General features: G+C 41.2%; 1 protein-coding gene and 2 pseudogenes across 1 annotated transcript; 1 reads left to right on the forward strand and 2 right to left on the reverse strand.

The window, feature by feature from the left end:
* Positions 1 to 1397: 1397 nt before the first annotated feature.
* On the forward strand, positions 1398 to 11644 carry LOC143645503 (melanoma inhibitory activity protein 2 pseudogene; annotated as a pseudogene).
* Positions 11645 to 11969: 325 nt separating this feature from the next.
* FUOM (fucose mutarotase) lies at positions 11970 to 12278 on the reverse strand. The gene is given in 1 exon segment (XM_077114944.1): positions 11970 to 12278. A coding segment is annotated over 1 exon segment (309 nt).
* Positions 12279 to 15637: 3359 nt separating this feature from the next.
* Positions 15638 to 16526, reverse strand: LOC143645832 (poly(rC)-binding protein 2 pseudogene; annotated as a pseudogene).
* Positions 16527 to 17832: the final 1306 nt, after the last annotated feature.

Consider the following 17832-nt stretch of genomic DNA (forward strand, 5'->3'; position numbering starts at 1 on the left):
AGGGCCCAGACCTTTTCAAATCCCAAAAAAAACTCTGTTTTTTTTTTTCTTTCTTTTTTCCATCAGCCCTGCCCCCTTTGCACGTGGCAAAACCCAGCAACCTCCGCTTTGACTTGAGGTTCAGCTGAGCTGGGGGCCTATTTTTAGTAGTTAGAATTTGTGAATTAATTCCACAATTGGTGTTTGGCTGGGCTCAGCCCCTGCTGCTGGTAAAGTCTCTTTCCTTTCCCCTCTGGGAAGCAGCCTGTAGGGAAGGGGGGTCGGGCGCCACGGCTTGGGGAACTCACGGTTCTGGGGGGGCTCGCAGCCGGTCCAGAGTGGGGTACGCTGTGTGTCTGGTCACTGATGTGGCCCCAGCAGTTGTTCTGGCTATTTGCTAGCTGCTCTGGAGGATGAACTAAACCCCACACCTCGCTAAGCTGGCCCATCTGGGGTCATATGCTTCTATATTTAATTTTTTGAGGCACCTCCAAGCTGTTTTTCTCAGTGGCCATCCCATCGTACATTGCACCAACTGTCCAAGCATTGGGGTCCCACCGCCTCCTTGTCTACCCTTGTGATGCTGTGTTGTTGTTGTTTGTTTTTTTTTTTAGATTGCGAAATATAACGTATGCCCAAGAAAGCAATACATTTCAAAGTACCTTGTAACAAGTAGTTACAGAACAGATTGTTTTGGTTTTTTCAGTGATCACCATCTAGGGGGTGTTAAGTGGTATCTCACTGTAGTTTGATTTGTATTTCCATAATGACTTAATATGTTGAGATTCTTTTCATGTACTTATTAGCCATTCTGTCTTCTTTGGAAGAATGCATATTCGAACCCTTTGCTCATTTTTTAAAAGTATTTTTATTATAAACAATGAACAAACATACAAACTTTCTTGGTTACAATCAATGGCTCACAATATCATCACGTAGTTGTGTATTCATCACCATAGTCATATTTTTTTTTTGAACACTTGCATCTCTCCAGCAAAAGAAAGAAAAAACTCATACATCCCATACCCCTTACCACTCCCTTTTATTGACTACTAGTATTTCCATCTACTCAATTTATTTTAACTTTTGTCCCCCCTATTATTTGTTTATTCCTTATCCATATTTTTCACTCATCTGTCCATACCGTAGATAAAAGGCCCATTTTTAAATTGGGTTATTTATCTTTTTTGTATATGAGTTCTTTATAGATTCTGGATGTCACCATGATTTTTTTTTTTTTTTTTTAGCTTTTTTGGATATTTATTTTTCACAAAATCTAATCACAACATAATTCTTTATAATCATATATTCATTAACTTACACTTTCTCCTGATTTGTAGCAGTTGTTCCACTTTAAAGGAAGTGCAGGTACGTTGTGTGTTTACTGCAGTTTGCTGTGGCCAGGTCATGGGGTGGCCATGGCCGTGGGGGCGACAGCTGAGCCAGCCTGGGAGGGGCCCGGGGCCGCCCCTCAGCCCTCCTTGGGGCTGGTCCTGGGGAAGCTGGCAGGGTTTGGGGCTGTATTTCTTGAAGACAGGAGACCAAGTCCTAGTCCCTGTGGATTTCCATGGGAACTGGTGATACAGTTACTGTTGGATTTTTTGCTGTTCTCATGTTTCTCAATCGGTTAGAAGTCAACTTAGTGTGGGAAGGGAGAAAAAGCCTGCTGTAAAACTTTCTGCACTAACTGAAGAAAAATGTGAAAATTTAGTCTTGTTCAGAACGAGTACAAAGTCCTGGAGTCATCTTTAAAGGAGGCCAGCTTTGAGACGGGGTCATCCAAAGCCCAAAGTTTGGAGTTTCCTTCCTCTTTTAGGAAACCTGTGAAAAGCTAAACAGGTCCCATTCTCAACTTGAGGATGAAATACTATTTCTAGAAAAAGAAGGAAAAGAAGCGAAATTTAAACATTCCAAACAAAATGCAATTGATGGTAGATATTTCAAAAAAAGATACAGTCCCTAGAAGATGAATCAAAACCCCTCAGATCACAAGTAGCTGAAAAGCCAAACCAACCTTCAAAATAGTTCAAATGAATGAAACATGATTTAAGTTAGCCATTAAAGATGTTTTCAATGAAAACGCCCGACTTCAGGAAAGACAGAGTCAGCTTTTACAAGAAGCTGAAGAATGAGTGAACTTAATAAACAGAAAATAACATTCGAAGATTCCAAACTACACGTGGGACAAGTTTTGAATGATAAAGAAAATCAGATCAAATCTTTGACTGAATACTTGCTAAAAATGCAAGAGTGGGCTGCGGTCCTTGGAGAAGGCATAACGGATGATGATGGCTTTGGAAATGGAGACGGAAGAGTGAATCAGAAAACGGTGCCTGCTCAGATAATCGGCCAAGAGGAGCTTTGAAGAAACTGATTCATGCTGCTAAGCTAAATGCTTCTTTAAAAACCCTAGAAGGAGAAGGAAAACAAATTTACACTAAGCTATCTGAAGTGGATAAAACAAAGGAAGAGCTTACAGAACATGTAAAAAATCTCCAGACTGAGCAAGCATCTTTGCAGTCAGAAAATACACAATTTGTAACCGAGAATCGGAAGCTTCCGCAATTGTAATGGCTGAACTGTATCATGAAAATGAAATGAAATTGCACAGGAAGTTAACTGTAGAAGGAAACTGCTGATCAGACAAAGAGGAGAAACTGTCCAAAGTAGATGAAATTCTCAGAAGACCTGGAGACCTACACAAAACGAGCCAGAGATCTTTTTTTATTTATTTTATTTTTATTCAGAAATCTTCACACATACACATCGTATACATGGTATACAATCGATGGCTCACAATATCATCACATAGTTGTGTATTCATTACCATGATCACTTTTTAGAACATTTGCATCACTCCAGAAAAAGAAAAAGGAAAACACTCATACATACCATACGTTTTACCCCTTCTTTTCATTGACCACTAGTGTTTCCATCTACCCAATTTACTTTACCCTTTGTCCCCGTTATTATTTATTTATATATTTATTCATATTTTTTACTCATCTGTCCATACCCTGGATAAAAGGAGCATCAGACACAAGGTTTTCACAATCCCACAGTCTCACTGTAAACATTGTATCTTTATACAATAGGCTTCAGGAGTCAAGGCTGCTGGAACACACTTCAACAGTTTCAGGTTCTTCCCTCCAGCCACTCCCATACACCATGAACTAAAAAGGGATATTGGTATAATACATAAGAATAACCTCCAGGATAACCTCACAACTCTGTTTGAAATCTCTCAGCCACTGAAAGCTTATTTTGTCTCATTCCTCTCTTCCCCCTTTTGGTCGAGAAGGTTTTCTCAATCTCTTGCTGCCGGGTCCCGGCTTATATTGGGATTTCTGCCCCACATTGCCAGGGAGATTTACACCCCTGGGAGTCATGTCCCACGTGGGAAGGAGGGCAGTGAGTTCACCTGCTGAGTTGAGCCAGAGATCTTGAAGAAGAATTGGAGAGAACCATTCATTCTTATCAAGGCAAATTATTTCCCCTGAGAAAAAAAGCTCATGATAATTGGTTGGCAGCTCGGACTGCTGAAAGAAATCTCAACGATTCAAGAAAAGAAAATGCTCACAACAGACGAAAATGAACTGAAGCCAAGTTTAGATTGGAACGTTTAGAAAAAGATCCTGATTCACTTGATGTTCCAGGTACAGCATTTGGCAGGGAGCTTTCCCCATGTGGTCCCTCACGCTTGGGTCGATCTTCATCCAAAACGAGAGCTTTTCTCTCTCTTCCAGCCTTGTTGGGGGGTCCACTCAGATGCTCACCTTTGCGCCCAGGGGAAGGAGGAAGAGGCGTACGAAGACCAGAGAATCCTCTAGACCATCGGACTCCCCATGAAAGAGGAGAGTCAGGTTGTGATAGGTTACCTGATGCTATCAGAGCACTTCTGACAGGGGATCCCGGGCACCCCCGTGAGCTCAGAGACAACGGTTGATGATCCCTCCATCAGGCCAACTGTACCCTCATCCGCTCGTCTTCCACAAAGGCAAGACAGGTTTTATTCTGACTCTGGTAGATTCTCTGGACCAGCAGAACTCACAAGTTTTAATAAGCCTTCTGCAGATAAGACAGATGGGCCAATGTCCTCAGAAGTGGAATCCAGTAGGAGTGGTGTCAAAGATGGGCTTGGTCATTTAAATGTTCCTGATTCGTCTCTGCCTGACGAAAGCGAAGCACCTGCCCCTGGCTTTGTCCCTTCACTTTTCTCCAGCCAGAGATCCATTGTAGCCAATGGATCCAAGGGGACCATTCATGAGAAGAGGGCCTCTTATTCCTTCACCTCCTCAGGAAGCGTGTGTGGAGCTCCCCAAGATTATTTTCCACCAGAGGTCTTCCCTGCCCCATCACATCCCCTGTTAGCAATGAGAAATGTCTGTTCACTGAGGGGTTTTCCTCTTTATCTTCCCCCGAGAGCTGGATTTTCCTGCTACCCCCCCATATTTATTATTATTATTACTGATAAAACAATATACAAACACAAACGTTCTTAACATACAAGCATTCCATACGTGGTGTACAATCCATGGCTCACAATATCATCACATAGTTCCATATTCATCACCATGATCATTTTTAAAAACATTTGCATCGCTCCAGAAAAAGAAATGAAAAAAGAAAAAACTCACATATCCCTTACCCCTTACCTCTCCCTCTCACTGACCACTAGTATTTCCATCTACCCAATATATTTTAACTTTTGTTCCCCCTATTATTTGTTTATTTTGTTATCCATATTTTTTACTCATCTGTCCATACCCTGGATAAAAGGAGCATCAGACACAAGGTTTTCACAATCACACAGTCACTTTGTAAATGTTATATCTTCATAGAATCACCTTCAAGAAACAAGGCTCATGGAAGTACCTCAACAGTTTCAGGTACTTCCCTCCAGCCACACTAGTACACCATAAAATAAAAAAGAATATCTATATAATGCATAAGAATAACTTCCATGGTGTCTTCTCGACTCTGAAATCTCTCAGCCACCAAAATTTTATTTTTTCTCACTTCTCTCTTCCCCTATTTGGTCAAGAAGGCTGTCTCAATCCCTTGATGCTGGGTCCCAGCTCATCCCAGCATTTCTGTCCCACCTTGCCAAGGAGGTTTACACCCCTGGGAGTCGTGTCCCACGTAGACAGGGGGAGGGTGGTGAGTTCATCTGCTGAGTTGGCTTAGAGAGAGAGGCCACATCTGAGCAACAAAAGAGGCTCCCTGGGCCACCCCCCATCTTGAAAGTCGAAGTGACTTCCCTCCAGGGTTAATTCCACCTTCAAATGAGTCTAGAACTGGACATCCAGAACCACAACAAGAAACTTGATAGTATTTTTGGTGTCTCTTCAAAAGTCACTTTGCTTATCTCTCCATTTCAGTTTAAGTAACTGCTGTTACCCGAGTAATTATTCTTTTGCACAATTTGAAGCTGAATGAAATTATAATTCTGACGATAGTATTTTGTAAATAAAGATGATTTAAATATGAACCTTAGGAGTAAACTATTTCCGTTTTATTTTATTCTAGATTGTATAGTTATTTCAATTTGATTATCACACCATTACATAAATAATAATGGGAACTTTAGATATGTAATCTTGTAGTTGGGGGTGTTTTAAGCTCCAAAGGCTGTGTCTCTGTGCCAAGAATTGTATTTACATCAGCTGTAGACCAATGTGAAAGTAACTTTATGCTTAATTAAATAAAGTTTAATTGGTTTAAAGATTTGTTTGGCTTTGATAGAAATTAAAAATAAGCTCATTTTTCCATTAAAAAAGGACATATGTATTTATTAAAGATTTAGAAAGCACAAGGAAAAAGGAGAAAAATCACCTATGAACCTACCACCCACTTATAAGATATTGATATGTTTTTCTTCCAATACTTTTTTAATGCCGGTTTCCTTTTTTAAAAACATGGTTTCAATTATATTGCAAATACTGATTAGAGCCCTGTTTTTTTTCATATTATATTGTAATTTATGTATTTTTTATAAACTCTCTGTAAGCATTATTTTAATAGATATGAAATCGTAAATGAAATAGATATATGGTGATTTATTTCATATTTTCCCTCCTTTGAAGTGGTTATCTGCTTATCGTTATTAAAATAGCTCTAAAGTAAATATCTTGGTGCAGAATTTCCCTTTTCTAGATTTTAGACTATTTCCTTTTTCAACTTTTTAATTGTAAAATATAATATGTGTACAAAGCAAAGAAAAAGGCAATACTTTTCAGAGCACACGTCAACAAACAGTTAGAGAACAGAGCTCAGAGTTTGTCATGAGCCACCATTCCACCATCAGATTTTTCCTCCTAGCTGCTCCCAAACACTGGAGGCTGGAAGGAATATTGATATGGTGATTCAACAGCCATACTCATTTGTTACATCCTGTTTTCTCTGTTATACCTCCTGCTTCTCCTTTGGTCCTTCTCCCAAACTCTAAGGCTCGCTGGGCAATGCCAGCCCTAACTTTTCTATGTTGAGAAGGGATGTCCACACTAAACGATAAGGGGTTATACTCAATTGATAATCTTGGAGAGGCTGGTCCCTCTGAGTTTCAGGATTTATCTGACCTAGAAATACTCAGAATTATAAGTTCCAGGAAGGCAAACCTAGTGCATGAAACCTTACGGAGTCTCAATTTGAGCCCTAGGTGTTCTGAAGAGTCAACACGAGCGATGTTTAGCAAACCATGGCCATTTGCACTGTCTAACTTATGAAGCTTGCATAAGAGCAGCCTTCAGAAGAGCCTCTTGACTCCATTTGGTCTCTCTTAGCCATGATGCCTTATTTTATTACCCTTCTTTTCCCTCCTTTTGTAAGGAAGGCATTGTTGATCCCAGGGTCCCAGGGCCAGACTCATCCCAGGGAGTCCTGTCCCACGCTGTCAGGGAGATTTTCACCCCTGAATGTCCTGTCCCACGTAAGGACAGGGGCAATGATTTTCCTTGCAGTATTGGGCTTAGAGAGACAGCGGCCACATCTGAGCAACAAGGAGGCTTCCTGGAAGCAACTCTTAGGCTTCATTATCACCATGACATTTTGACTGATGACAGAAATAAGCCACATTATATGAATTGAATTTGCATGTGTTTAATTATTAGTTTTAGATGTGTAAAGCCTAAATTATATGTTATAATTAATGGAGTAAACTTTGACATAGTATTTGAATCTCATCACTCCAGAGCAAGGAACACAACCAGGAGAGCATATCAGTGAGTGCACATGACATTTGTTTAAATACGCTAGTAATATTGTTGATCACTTTAACTTAATCTATAATTTCTCTTCTGTGAAGCATTATGGAGGCAGGCGGGGGTCTTAACAACCTGGGGTGTAGATGTAATTGGCAGCCTATACAAGTCATATTGACGAACATCCTAATGAGGGAATGTGAGAATACAGCCTTTGGTCAGAGAGGGCCAATAAAACCATAATCCTGGTAGAACCTAAATCTAGCATTGTTAATTCATGGGTAAGATAGTATCATTGTATCCCAATATGTTTCTTTATCTGGGAATAATTTGGAGCTGTCCTTTTTTGAGGAGCCTAATATTTTCAAAAGGAGGTCTGGTAGTGGCATAAGATAGGCATATAGATCAATGGAATAAAATTGAGTGTCCAGAAATAGACCATTACATTTAGGTAAATTGATTTTTGACAAATATGGCAAGCTAAGGCATTGAGGGAAAGAACCATCTTTTCAGCAAGTGGTCTCCCCAACAAAGTGGACCACTTTGTTGGACAGGATATCCACTTGCAAAAGAGTGAACTTGAAGCCCTACCTCGCACCATATACAAAGTAACTAAAAATGAATTATAGACCTGAATGTAAGTGCTAAAACTATAAAACTCTTTAAAGAAAACATTGCAGTAAATATTCGGGAACTTGGGTTAGACAATGGTTTCATAGATATGATACCACAGTGACAAAAGAAAAAATAAATTATACTTCAGCAAAAGTAAAACCGTTTATGCTTCAAAGGACACCATCAAAAACTGAAAAGACAACCCACAGAATGGGAGAAAATGTTTGCAAACCACATGTCTAATAAGGACCCCAATCAAGATGGCAGAATGAAATGCTTCAGGGCTCCGTCTCCCTACAGAGATTTCAAACAACTGGCAAGAAATCACAGAAACATCTTTCTCAAAGCCTGTCATGTTCAGGTTCATGGGTCAACTTAGCCAAGTGGTGGTACCTGTTTGTCTGGTTGGGCCAGTGCTGGCCTGTCTGTTGCAATGAGGACATTTCATAGAATTAAATCATGATCACGTCAGCTGCATCCACAGCTGATTCCATTTGTAATCAGCCAAGGGGAGTGTCTTCTGCAATGAGTGATGCTTAATCTAAACACTGGAAGTCTTTTAAAGTGGATTCAGAAGAGACCGGCTCTCTTTCTGCTTTGGCTAGCTAGCCTCTCCTGTGGACTTCATCCAGACCCTCCATCGGAATTGTCGACTTCACAGCCTACCCTGCAGATTTTGGACTCTGTGTTCCCGCAGTCACATGAGACATTTTTATAAATTTTATATTTGCAAGTGTTCCCTGTTGATTCTGTTTCTCTAGATAACTCTAACTAATACAAAGCCCCCCAAAAACAGTTAAAGGATTACAGTAATAGAGAAAGCACCAGATCAAGAAAAAGACTATTTAAAAGTGGTAGAACTTTGTGGTGCCCTGGATGGGCTCCCCTTCACCCCTCACCACAACTAGGTGCAGAGCCAGCCTGGGTTCCCAGGGTAGATACCTAGTCCTGATTCTGGAGGCAGTAGAGTAACCCTTGAGCCCATACTGGGGGCAGTATGTCTTGCCCAGTCTGTCTGGTGGTGGCCTGAGAGACTCACCGTCCCAGAACTTCCCTGTGTGTAGAAAGTGGCTCACCAAGCTGTCCTACAGAATGCTGTAGAAGAATAGTCAAGTTGAGCTGTCTGGGGCAAGCGATTGATGGGTATAAGACATAAAGTGCCTAACTTGAGAACATGAAGAAACCATTTCCTAGAAAAGAGGGGACATTTGGAACCAAGTAAATGGGGGAATTCCTAAGGCCACACATCATGCCTAAGACAAGATGCATGCACAGCAAGGATCAGGGAGGCATCTATGCTTTGGCCTAAATCTATTCTCTAAATTCATTGCATAGATAAGCTCTGAAGGAGAGCACTCTCACATGTCAGTCTGCAAAGACTTGGAACGTTTTTTATTTTTTTCTTCTTTCTTTCTTTTTTTTTTTCCTTTGTTATCTTTTGGCATTTAAGGAAAGTTATGTCATAACACTAACTGGATACAAGGATAAGAAGCCAATGCCTCAGAGTCTAAATTCCACTGAAAACACATCAAGATACCAAGATGTCGAAGTTCAACAAAACTTACAACACATACCAGGAAGCAGGAAGCAATGGCCCAGGCAAAGGAGAAGATTAAAGCATTAGAAATCGTCACTGAGGAGGATAAGACCTGGGACATTCCAGACAAAGATGTTAAGAAAGTGGTCCTAAATATGTTCAACATCTAAAGGAAATCAGGAAAATCAGAGATGAACACAAAGAGAATATCAATATAGAGATAGAAATTTTAACAGAAGTTAAAAATCCCCTAGAGGAATTCCACAGCAGATTGGAGCTGTCAGAAAAAAGCATCAGTGAACTTGAAGACAAGATAATTGAAATCATTCAGATGGAGGAACATAAAAAAGAAAGAATGAAGAGAAGTGAACAGATCATGAGGAACCTGTGGGACACCATCAGGTTACCGTATGTGCATTGTGAGAGTTGCAGCAGGAGAAAGAAAAGGGCAGAGAGAATATTAGAGATAATGGCTGAAAATTTCCCTAATTTAACGAAAGACATTAATATACACATCCAAGACACTCAACGAACACCAGACAGGGAAAACCCAAACAAATCCACACCATGACGTAGTATAGTGGAACTGCTGAATGCCAAACAGAGAGAGATTCTGAAACCTGTGAGAGAGAAGTAGCATGTCACATACAAGGGAGACTCAGAGAACCACAAAAATGTGTGCAAGTCAATACTGATGTGGCACACAATGGCCTTTTACCGAGGTGACCATGCATTGGGGAGAAGGAAATGACCAGACATTGGGGGATTATTAGACATTAGCTCTGAACTGACATGAATTCCCGGAGACCCAACACATCCCTGTGTAGGGCCCACTGGGCAGAGAAGGGCCTTATGGCGGTCAGGTGATCACTGAGTAGAGACTGTAAACTTTACATCAACTTTAACTTTCTAGCACTTCATAACTGGAATTAAGGTGGTTACCTAAGTGAATATCCTGTTTGTAAGATACGTACATGGAAGTACTATGTGTTCAAGGAGTATGATGTGTGCAACCTGCTCTCAAATGTTCAGAAAATAGATAGATTATAGATAGACAGACAGAAAGATTTACTGTATCTGGTCGGGATCTTAGATGAAAGGTCATTTATTCCCCCTTTCCTTTATCATATGATGGTATGATAAACTTCGTATTTTAAAAAAACATTTTTTAATTGTTAAATATAACATATATACAAAGAAAAGAAAGAAAAAAACAATGATTTTCAAAATGCACTTCAACAAGTAGTTACAGAACAGATTTCAGAGGTTGTTATGGTTTACCATTACACCATTTCAGATTTTTCTTCTAGCTGCTCCAAAGCACCAGAAGCTAGAAGAATTTTCTTTGTGTGTGAAAAATAACATATATACAAAAAAGCTATAAATTTCAAAGCACAGCACCACAATTAGTTGTAGAACAAATTTCAGACTTTGACTTGGGTTACAATTTCACAATTTTAGGTTTTTACTTCTAGCTGCTCTAAAATACTGGAGTCTAAAAGAGATATCAATTTAATGATTCAGCATTCCTATTCATTTGTTAAGTCCTATCTTCTCTGTATAATTCCACCATCACCTTTGATCTTTCCATATCTCTCTTTGGGGTTGTTTGGAAGGGTCTGTCACTAATATGGGGTAGTGAAATGGAACTATCTGATGTTCTGGAGAGGTTGAGCCCTCTAGATTTCAGAACTTATCTGGACGAGGGACCCATCTGAAAGTTGTAGGTTTCTGGAAAGTTTTTCTAGTGCCTGGAACCCTTGTGGAATCTTATATATTGCCCTAGGTGTTCTTTAGGATTGGATGGAATGGTCCTGGTTGGGGTTGGCAGGTTATGATAGGTAGCAAGATCTAACGGACCCTTGCGTAAGAGTAAACTCCAGAGTAGCTTCTTGACTCTATTTGAACTCTCTCTGCCATTGATGCTTTATTAATTACACTTCTTTTCCCCCTTTTGGTCAGGATGGAATTGTTGATCCTATGATGCCACATCTGGATTCATCCCTGGGTGTCATTTCCCATGCCATTATGACAATTTTTTTTCTTATAGTAATTTCATCTTTACCTTTTGCAATCAGGATATTTTAGGGAGAATTTTTCTTAATTTTTTTCTTTAGGAATCTCAGTGTGGGTCAGAAGATTGCAACAGAAGTGTATTTGACCTGTGGGGCTCTGAGTGGACCATCTTCCATTAGAAACATGAACCTCTGAACCCCATAGTATGCTTCCTCACATGAGAAAGTGCTGGGGAAGTGCTGGGGGTCAGTGCCTGGCTGAGGCACCTGACCATGGCCCCATTCTCTTTAGTGAATGAGCCTGGCATGAACTAGGGTGGAGATGGGGTCAGGACCCTCAGCCTCCATTTCCTTTGTGAGTGTCTATGTGTAGGACTAAAGCTGTTGTTTCAGGTCTTTAGATTGTATGGTGACAAATCACCATACTTTTCCATCATTTCCGTAAATCAGAAGGTGGAGAATCCCCAGTCCTGGTCATCAGGAACTCCCCCAGTACCATCAGCCCCTGGAACCCAGTCTTGGTTCTGCTAGGCAGTTGCTGCAGGAGATTATGGGGACTTGGTATTGTTGGGGTTCAGGGCCTCCCATATTCCTCTTCGGGCACAGAGCGGTCTTTACTTAGGCCTAGAGCAGGGTGCTGGGGGCGAGAAACCCCTTCTGCAGGGTGAGGTTTCCATGGAGGGCCGTCTCTCCAGTTCGTATAGCAGTAAAAGCTTTTTTTGCCCTCTCATAAAACACAAGCTGCTCTATCGTCCCCGGGACTTCCATGCGACCTGCCCAAGAAAGGAGGGCCCTGCAGCCTTCCTACACTGGAGTCTGGAGGCCCCTCACTCTGTCACTGGGCACCAGCTCCAAGAGAGCAACCAGCAGACGGTGTAGCAGCACGGCCTCCAGGAACCTCAGGATTCCCAGGTCATCTTCGTAGATCTCCATGGACCACACTGGCAGATGGAGAGGGTGGAAAATTTGCCTTGCAAGGGTGATCTTGTCTCCATATCCCAACTGTGCCAGGGCACAGAGCCGTTCTGGAGAAAGCAGCTTAGAGGTACCCTTCAAACCCACCAGGGTCATCACTGGCAAGAAGCATGGTGACCCCTCTATTTCCCTTTTAGTCTTCCCCATGGGCAGGGACCAGGAACCGAACCCAGGTCTCTGGCATGGCAGACGAGAACTCTGCCTGCTGAGCCACCATAGCCCGCCCCTCTCTATTTCCATTTATGCTTTTCCAAAGCTTTTGGGTGTTGAGCTCTGTGGTGGCTTGGAGTTATGCACCATGGAAAAACATGTTCTTAATATCAGTCAATTCCTGTGGGTGTGAACTCATTGTAAATAGGAACTTTTGGTGAGGTTACTTCAGTTAAGGTTTGGCTCTCCTGAGTCTGGATGGGTCTTAATCCTATTATTGGAGCCCTTTATAAGTAGGATGAAGTTCAGACACACAGAGAAAAAGACCTGGGAAGAAGCCAGAAGTCCATGAAATGGAAAAAAATGAACAGAATTTTGAGGGACCTGTGGGATGCCATCAAATGTACCAGCATACACATTATGAGAGTCCCAGAAAGACAAGAAAGAGAAAGGGGCAGAAAAAAGTATTTGAAGAAATAATAGCTGAAAACTCCCCAGATCTATGAAAGACATGATTATATATACATCCAGCAATCTCAACAAGCTCCAAGCAGGAGAAATCCAAAGAGATCCACACCAAAACACATGATCGTCAAATTGTCAAAAACCCAAAGACAAAGATGATTTTTTTTTTGTAGCAGCAGAGAGGAGGGTCTCATCACATATGAGGGATGCTCAGGAAGATTAACAGCCAATTTCTTATTATCCAAAGCTATAGAGACCAGAGGGAAGCGATACGATATATTTAAAGTCGTTAGAGAAAGAAAACTGCCAATAAAGAGTTCTATATCTGGCAAAATAATCCTTCAAGAATGAAGCAGAAATGAAGACATTTACAGATAACAAAACCTGCAGAGTTCATTTCCAGAAGACTGCTTTATAGGAAATGCTAGAGGAAGTCCTTCAGGCTGAAATAAAAGGACACTGAACAGTAACTTGAAGCCATAAGAAGAAATGAAGAAATAAAGACTATTGGTAAAGGTAACTGCATAGGTAAATATAAATCCTATATAGTGTGCTCTTTGTAACTTCTTTTTCCCCCTAAATGACTTAAAAGCAAATGTATAAAAGAATAATTAAAATTTATATGTAGGGGCAAATACTGTATTAAGATATAATAAGAGACAACAGCGTATAAAGGAAAAAGGATGGAAATGTATAAGAGTAGAGCATGTGTTTATACTGAAACCAAATTGGCATTATTGAAGTTAGATTGCTGTAAGTTTAAGATGTGGTGATTAGACCCTCCCCCTCTCTGCGTGGGACATGACTCCCAGGGGTGTGGACCTTCCTGGCAACGTGGGACAGAGATCCTGGAATGAGCTGAGACTCAGCATCAAGGGACTGAGAAAAACCCTAGAATGAGCTGAGAATTAACATCAAGGGATTGAGAGAACCTTCTTGACCAAAAGGGGGAAGAGTGAAATGAGACTAAGTGTCAATGGCTGAGAGATTCCAAACAGAGTCGAGAGGTTATCCTGGAGGTTATTCTTATGCATTAAGTAGATATCACCTTGTTGTTCAAGATGTAGTGGAGATGCTGGAGGGAACTGCCTGAAAATGTAGAGCTGTCTTCCAGTAGCCATGTTTCTTGATGATGATTGAATAATGATATAGCTTTCACAATGAGACTCTGTGAATGTGAAAAACCTTGTGTCTGATGCTCCTTTTATCTACCATGTCAACAGACGAGTTGGGTCATGAGTGATAAACAGCAGATAGGAACTATGGATGAATCTGCATTGCAGCTGTTCCTCATGCCACCTGTCTCCAAGGAAAGCCTGACCTTGATTAGTTATTGAGCCAGGCTAATGCTGGCAGCAGATCCAGTGATGGTGACCTGCCTGTCAGTAGATCCTTCCACTGGGTTCACAATTTTTTTTTTTTAATTTTATTAATTAAAAAAAATTACAAGAAACAAACATTCCCAACACATACACTCAGCAATTCACAATATCATCACATAGTTGCATATTCATCATCCTGATCATTTCCCAGAACATTAGCATCAATTCAGAAAAAGAAATAAAAAGACAACAGAAAAATATAACAAACAGAAAAAAAAAATTTTACAGGCCATGCCCCTTACTGATCCCTTTCATTGATCACTAGCATTTCAAACTAAATCTATTTTAACGTTTGTTCCCCCTATTATTTATTTTTATTCCATATGTTCTACTCGTCTGTTGACAAGGTAGATAAAAGGAGCATCAGACACAAGGTTTTTCACATTCACAGAGTCTCATTGTGAAAGCTATATCATTATTCAATCATCATCAAGAAACATGGCTACTGGAAGACAGCTCTACATTTTCAGGCAGTTCCCTCCAGCCTCTCCATTACATCTTGGATAACAAGGTGATATCTATTTAATGCGTAAGAATAACCTCCAGGATACCCTCTGGAGTCTGTTTGGAATCTCTCAGCCATTGACACTTTGTCTCATTTCACTCTTCCCCCTTTTGGTCAAGAAGGTTCTCTCAATCCCTTGATGCTGAATCTCAGCTCATTCTAGGATTTCTGTCCCACGTTGCCAGGAAGATCCACACCCCTGGGAGTCATGTCCCATGTAGACAGGGGAGGGTGGTGAGTCTGCTCGCTGTGTTGGCTGGACAGAGAGGCCACATCTGAGCAACAAAAGATGCTCTCTTGGGGGTGGCTCTTAGGCCTAAATTTTAAGTAGACTTGACCTATCCTTTGTGGGGTTAAGTTTCATATGAACAAACCCCAAGGCTGGGGGCTCAGCCTATAGCTTTGGTTGTCCACACTGCTTGTGAGAATATCAAGAATTCAACTTGGGGAAGTTGAGTTTTCCCCCGTTCTCACCATTTCCCGAAGGGGACTTTGCAAATACTTTTCCAGTCACTGATCAGATCACTCTGGGATTCATCAGGGCATCACCTGGACAAACCAACAAAATCTCATGTCCTATACAAAGTTCCACGTACTTAAGGTGTTCAGCCAACTATCTACATAAGTTATATTAGGAGATGCACTAATCAAAGTATAGATTTGTTCCAAATAAACATTTTTGTTTTTGTCTCACACATTAGTTGAAATTTTAAAATATTAAGTGCCATCTATTTTCAGCACACTGCAGTAATGACATTCTTTTGTTCTTCCTCATGCAAAAACATTTTTTTAATTTGTACATTTAGTCACTATCATTATACACTCTAGGCATTTCTAGATTACACCATCTCAATCTTTATCGTCTGGGTTCGCAATTTTGATCTGCACCCCGGACATCCGATGCATGTCATTGATTTTGGTGCCTTGAGGCCAGATTAGGCAGCCAATCAAATTGTTTGGAATGGTGAGTTCATGAGAAGTAGTCTACACAGATGCATCCAAACCTGCCCAACAGCCTTTCAGCTCTGCAGAGCTGGATTCAATGCCACTGAACCCGGTATTGCCACCCGTCATAGGAAAATGAGACTGTTGCATCGCCATCTGGTGCAACTTGGTCAACTGACCACCTGCAAAGAAGAACAGAGAACTGGATGGCTTGGGCCAAAGCAGGATGCTCAGGCTCTTCGGGGTGGGGGTGGGGCTCCAACATGACCGCACACATGTTTGACACACTCAACAATGGATTGCAGAATACTAGCAGTAGTGATGACCCACTCAGTTGAGTTAGGGAGCACATCTCCTGCCACCTGGACCTGAGCCCCTATCCTCTCTCGTATTTCCTTGATCTTGTGACCACCTTTCCCAATGAGAGAGCCATACTGACCAGCAGGGGCCACCAGGCTCAGGGTGGCTGGGGGTCTAATGGCAGCTGCACCATTGGTCACAGAGCTGCTGATGTCCTCTTCCAGGTGGTCAATGGTGACTGCAAAGGCTTTACAAATGGCATTAGTGGGTCCAGCCAAAGTGATCATTCTCTCAGGACAGTTCCTTTCTGAGATGTTGATACGTGTACCACTCTCTTCGCGCCATCTTCTTAACGGATTCTCCTTTCTTTCTGATGATACGGCCAACTTCCTTTCCACGCATAAGTAGCTTGATAGTGAGAGTGACATTTAATCCACCTTTCAGTCACACGGTGCCCATGTCTTGCGTTGTGTTGGGGAGCTGGACTCTGAGTGGTCAAGTCTTTGGTCACTGGTGGGGGTGAAAGCCAAAAACTGCAGGTGCGAGGTGAAAAGGGGACTGGGCAGGAAGCCAGGCTGGAACAACAGGGGTGGGTGGGAAGGCGAGGGTGGGTGGAGGATGGGGAGAAGGGTGGGGGAAGAGACCCCAGGGGAGGGGGTCGGACAGAAGAGGTGCAGGCTGCTGCCTCTGCTGGCCTGGACCCGGATTACATCTTCCACTAACATTCCAAACCTTTCCTCTTCTCTTCTCCTTCTGGGAGGCCAACGAGTCTTGTGTTTGTGTACCTCTGTTGTCCACCATTTCCCTAAGATCCAGTTGCATTTTTTCCATCTTCCTTGCCATTTGTTCTTTTGTGCACTCTAGTTCAATTGTCTGTCTCCCAGCTCACTTATTCTTCCTTCTGCTTCTTTGAATCTGCTATCGTGTGTCTCTAGTGTATTTCTAATTTGGTCTACTGTATCTTTCATCTCTGTGAGGTGATTCTCTATTTAACCTTCTGAATTTTTTTTTTAAATTGTTAAATATAACATACATACAAAGGAAACAAAGAAAAAGCAATGATTTTCAAAGTACACTTCAACAAGTAGTTACAGAATAGATTTCCAAGTTTGTTATGGGTTACCATTCCACTATTTCATATTTTTCTCTCTAGCTGTTCCAGAGTAGTTGTTCCTTATGATATGTCCCTCCTGGAATTTTGATTTGGTCATTTGGCTGGGCCATTTCTGCTTGGCTCTTCACATGCTTTGTGATTATCTGTTGTGTTTTGGGCATTTGATTATCTTGATATGGTTATTTTGCAAGTTGGTTTCCTTCACTGTTCTCAAGTTTTGTCTTTACTTGCTTACTGCTGAAGGTTTCCTTTTGCATTAGTTTTTTTCAGTTATTCTCCACCAAATCAAGGTCCAAATCTCATGTAGGGGATACAATTCAACCTGAGGTTCTATTACAAGCTAAACTGGGGTACATGCCCACTATGTGAGAGACCCAGGCTCAATTCCCAGCACACACACACACACACACACACACACACACACACACAAAATAAAATAAAATAAAATAAAATAATAAAATAAATAAAAAATAAAATAAAATAAAAATAAATAAATAAAACGTGAAACACAAAAACAAGAAAACAACAAAATATGCCTCAACAGTAGTAGGACCCAGAATCAAAAGGAGACACCCCAAGATATACTGAGAGTGAAGTCAAACTGGTGTCCACTAAAGGGAGAAAAAATTTAAGAGAAAAAAATAAAAATAA

This window comes from Tamandua tetradactyla, chromosome 9 (assembly GCF_023851605.1).
Source record: "Tamandua tetradactyla isolate mTamTet1 chromosome 9, mTamTet1.pri, whole genome shotgun sequence".
Lineage (NCBI taxonomy): Eukaryota > Metazoa > Chordata > Mammalia > Pilosa > Myrmecophagidae > Tamandua > Tamandua tetradactyla.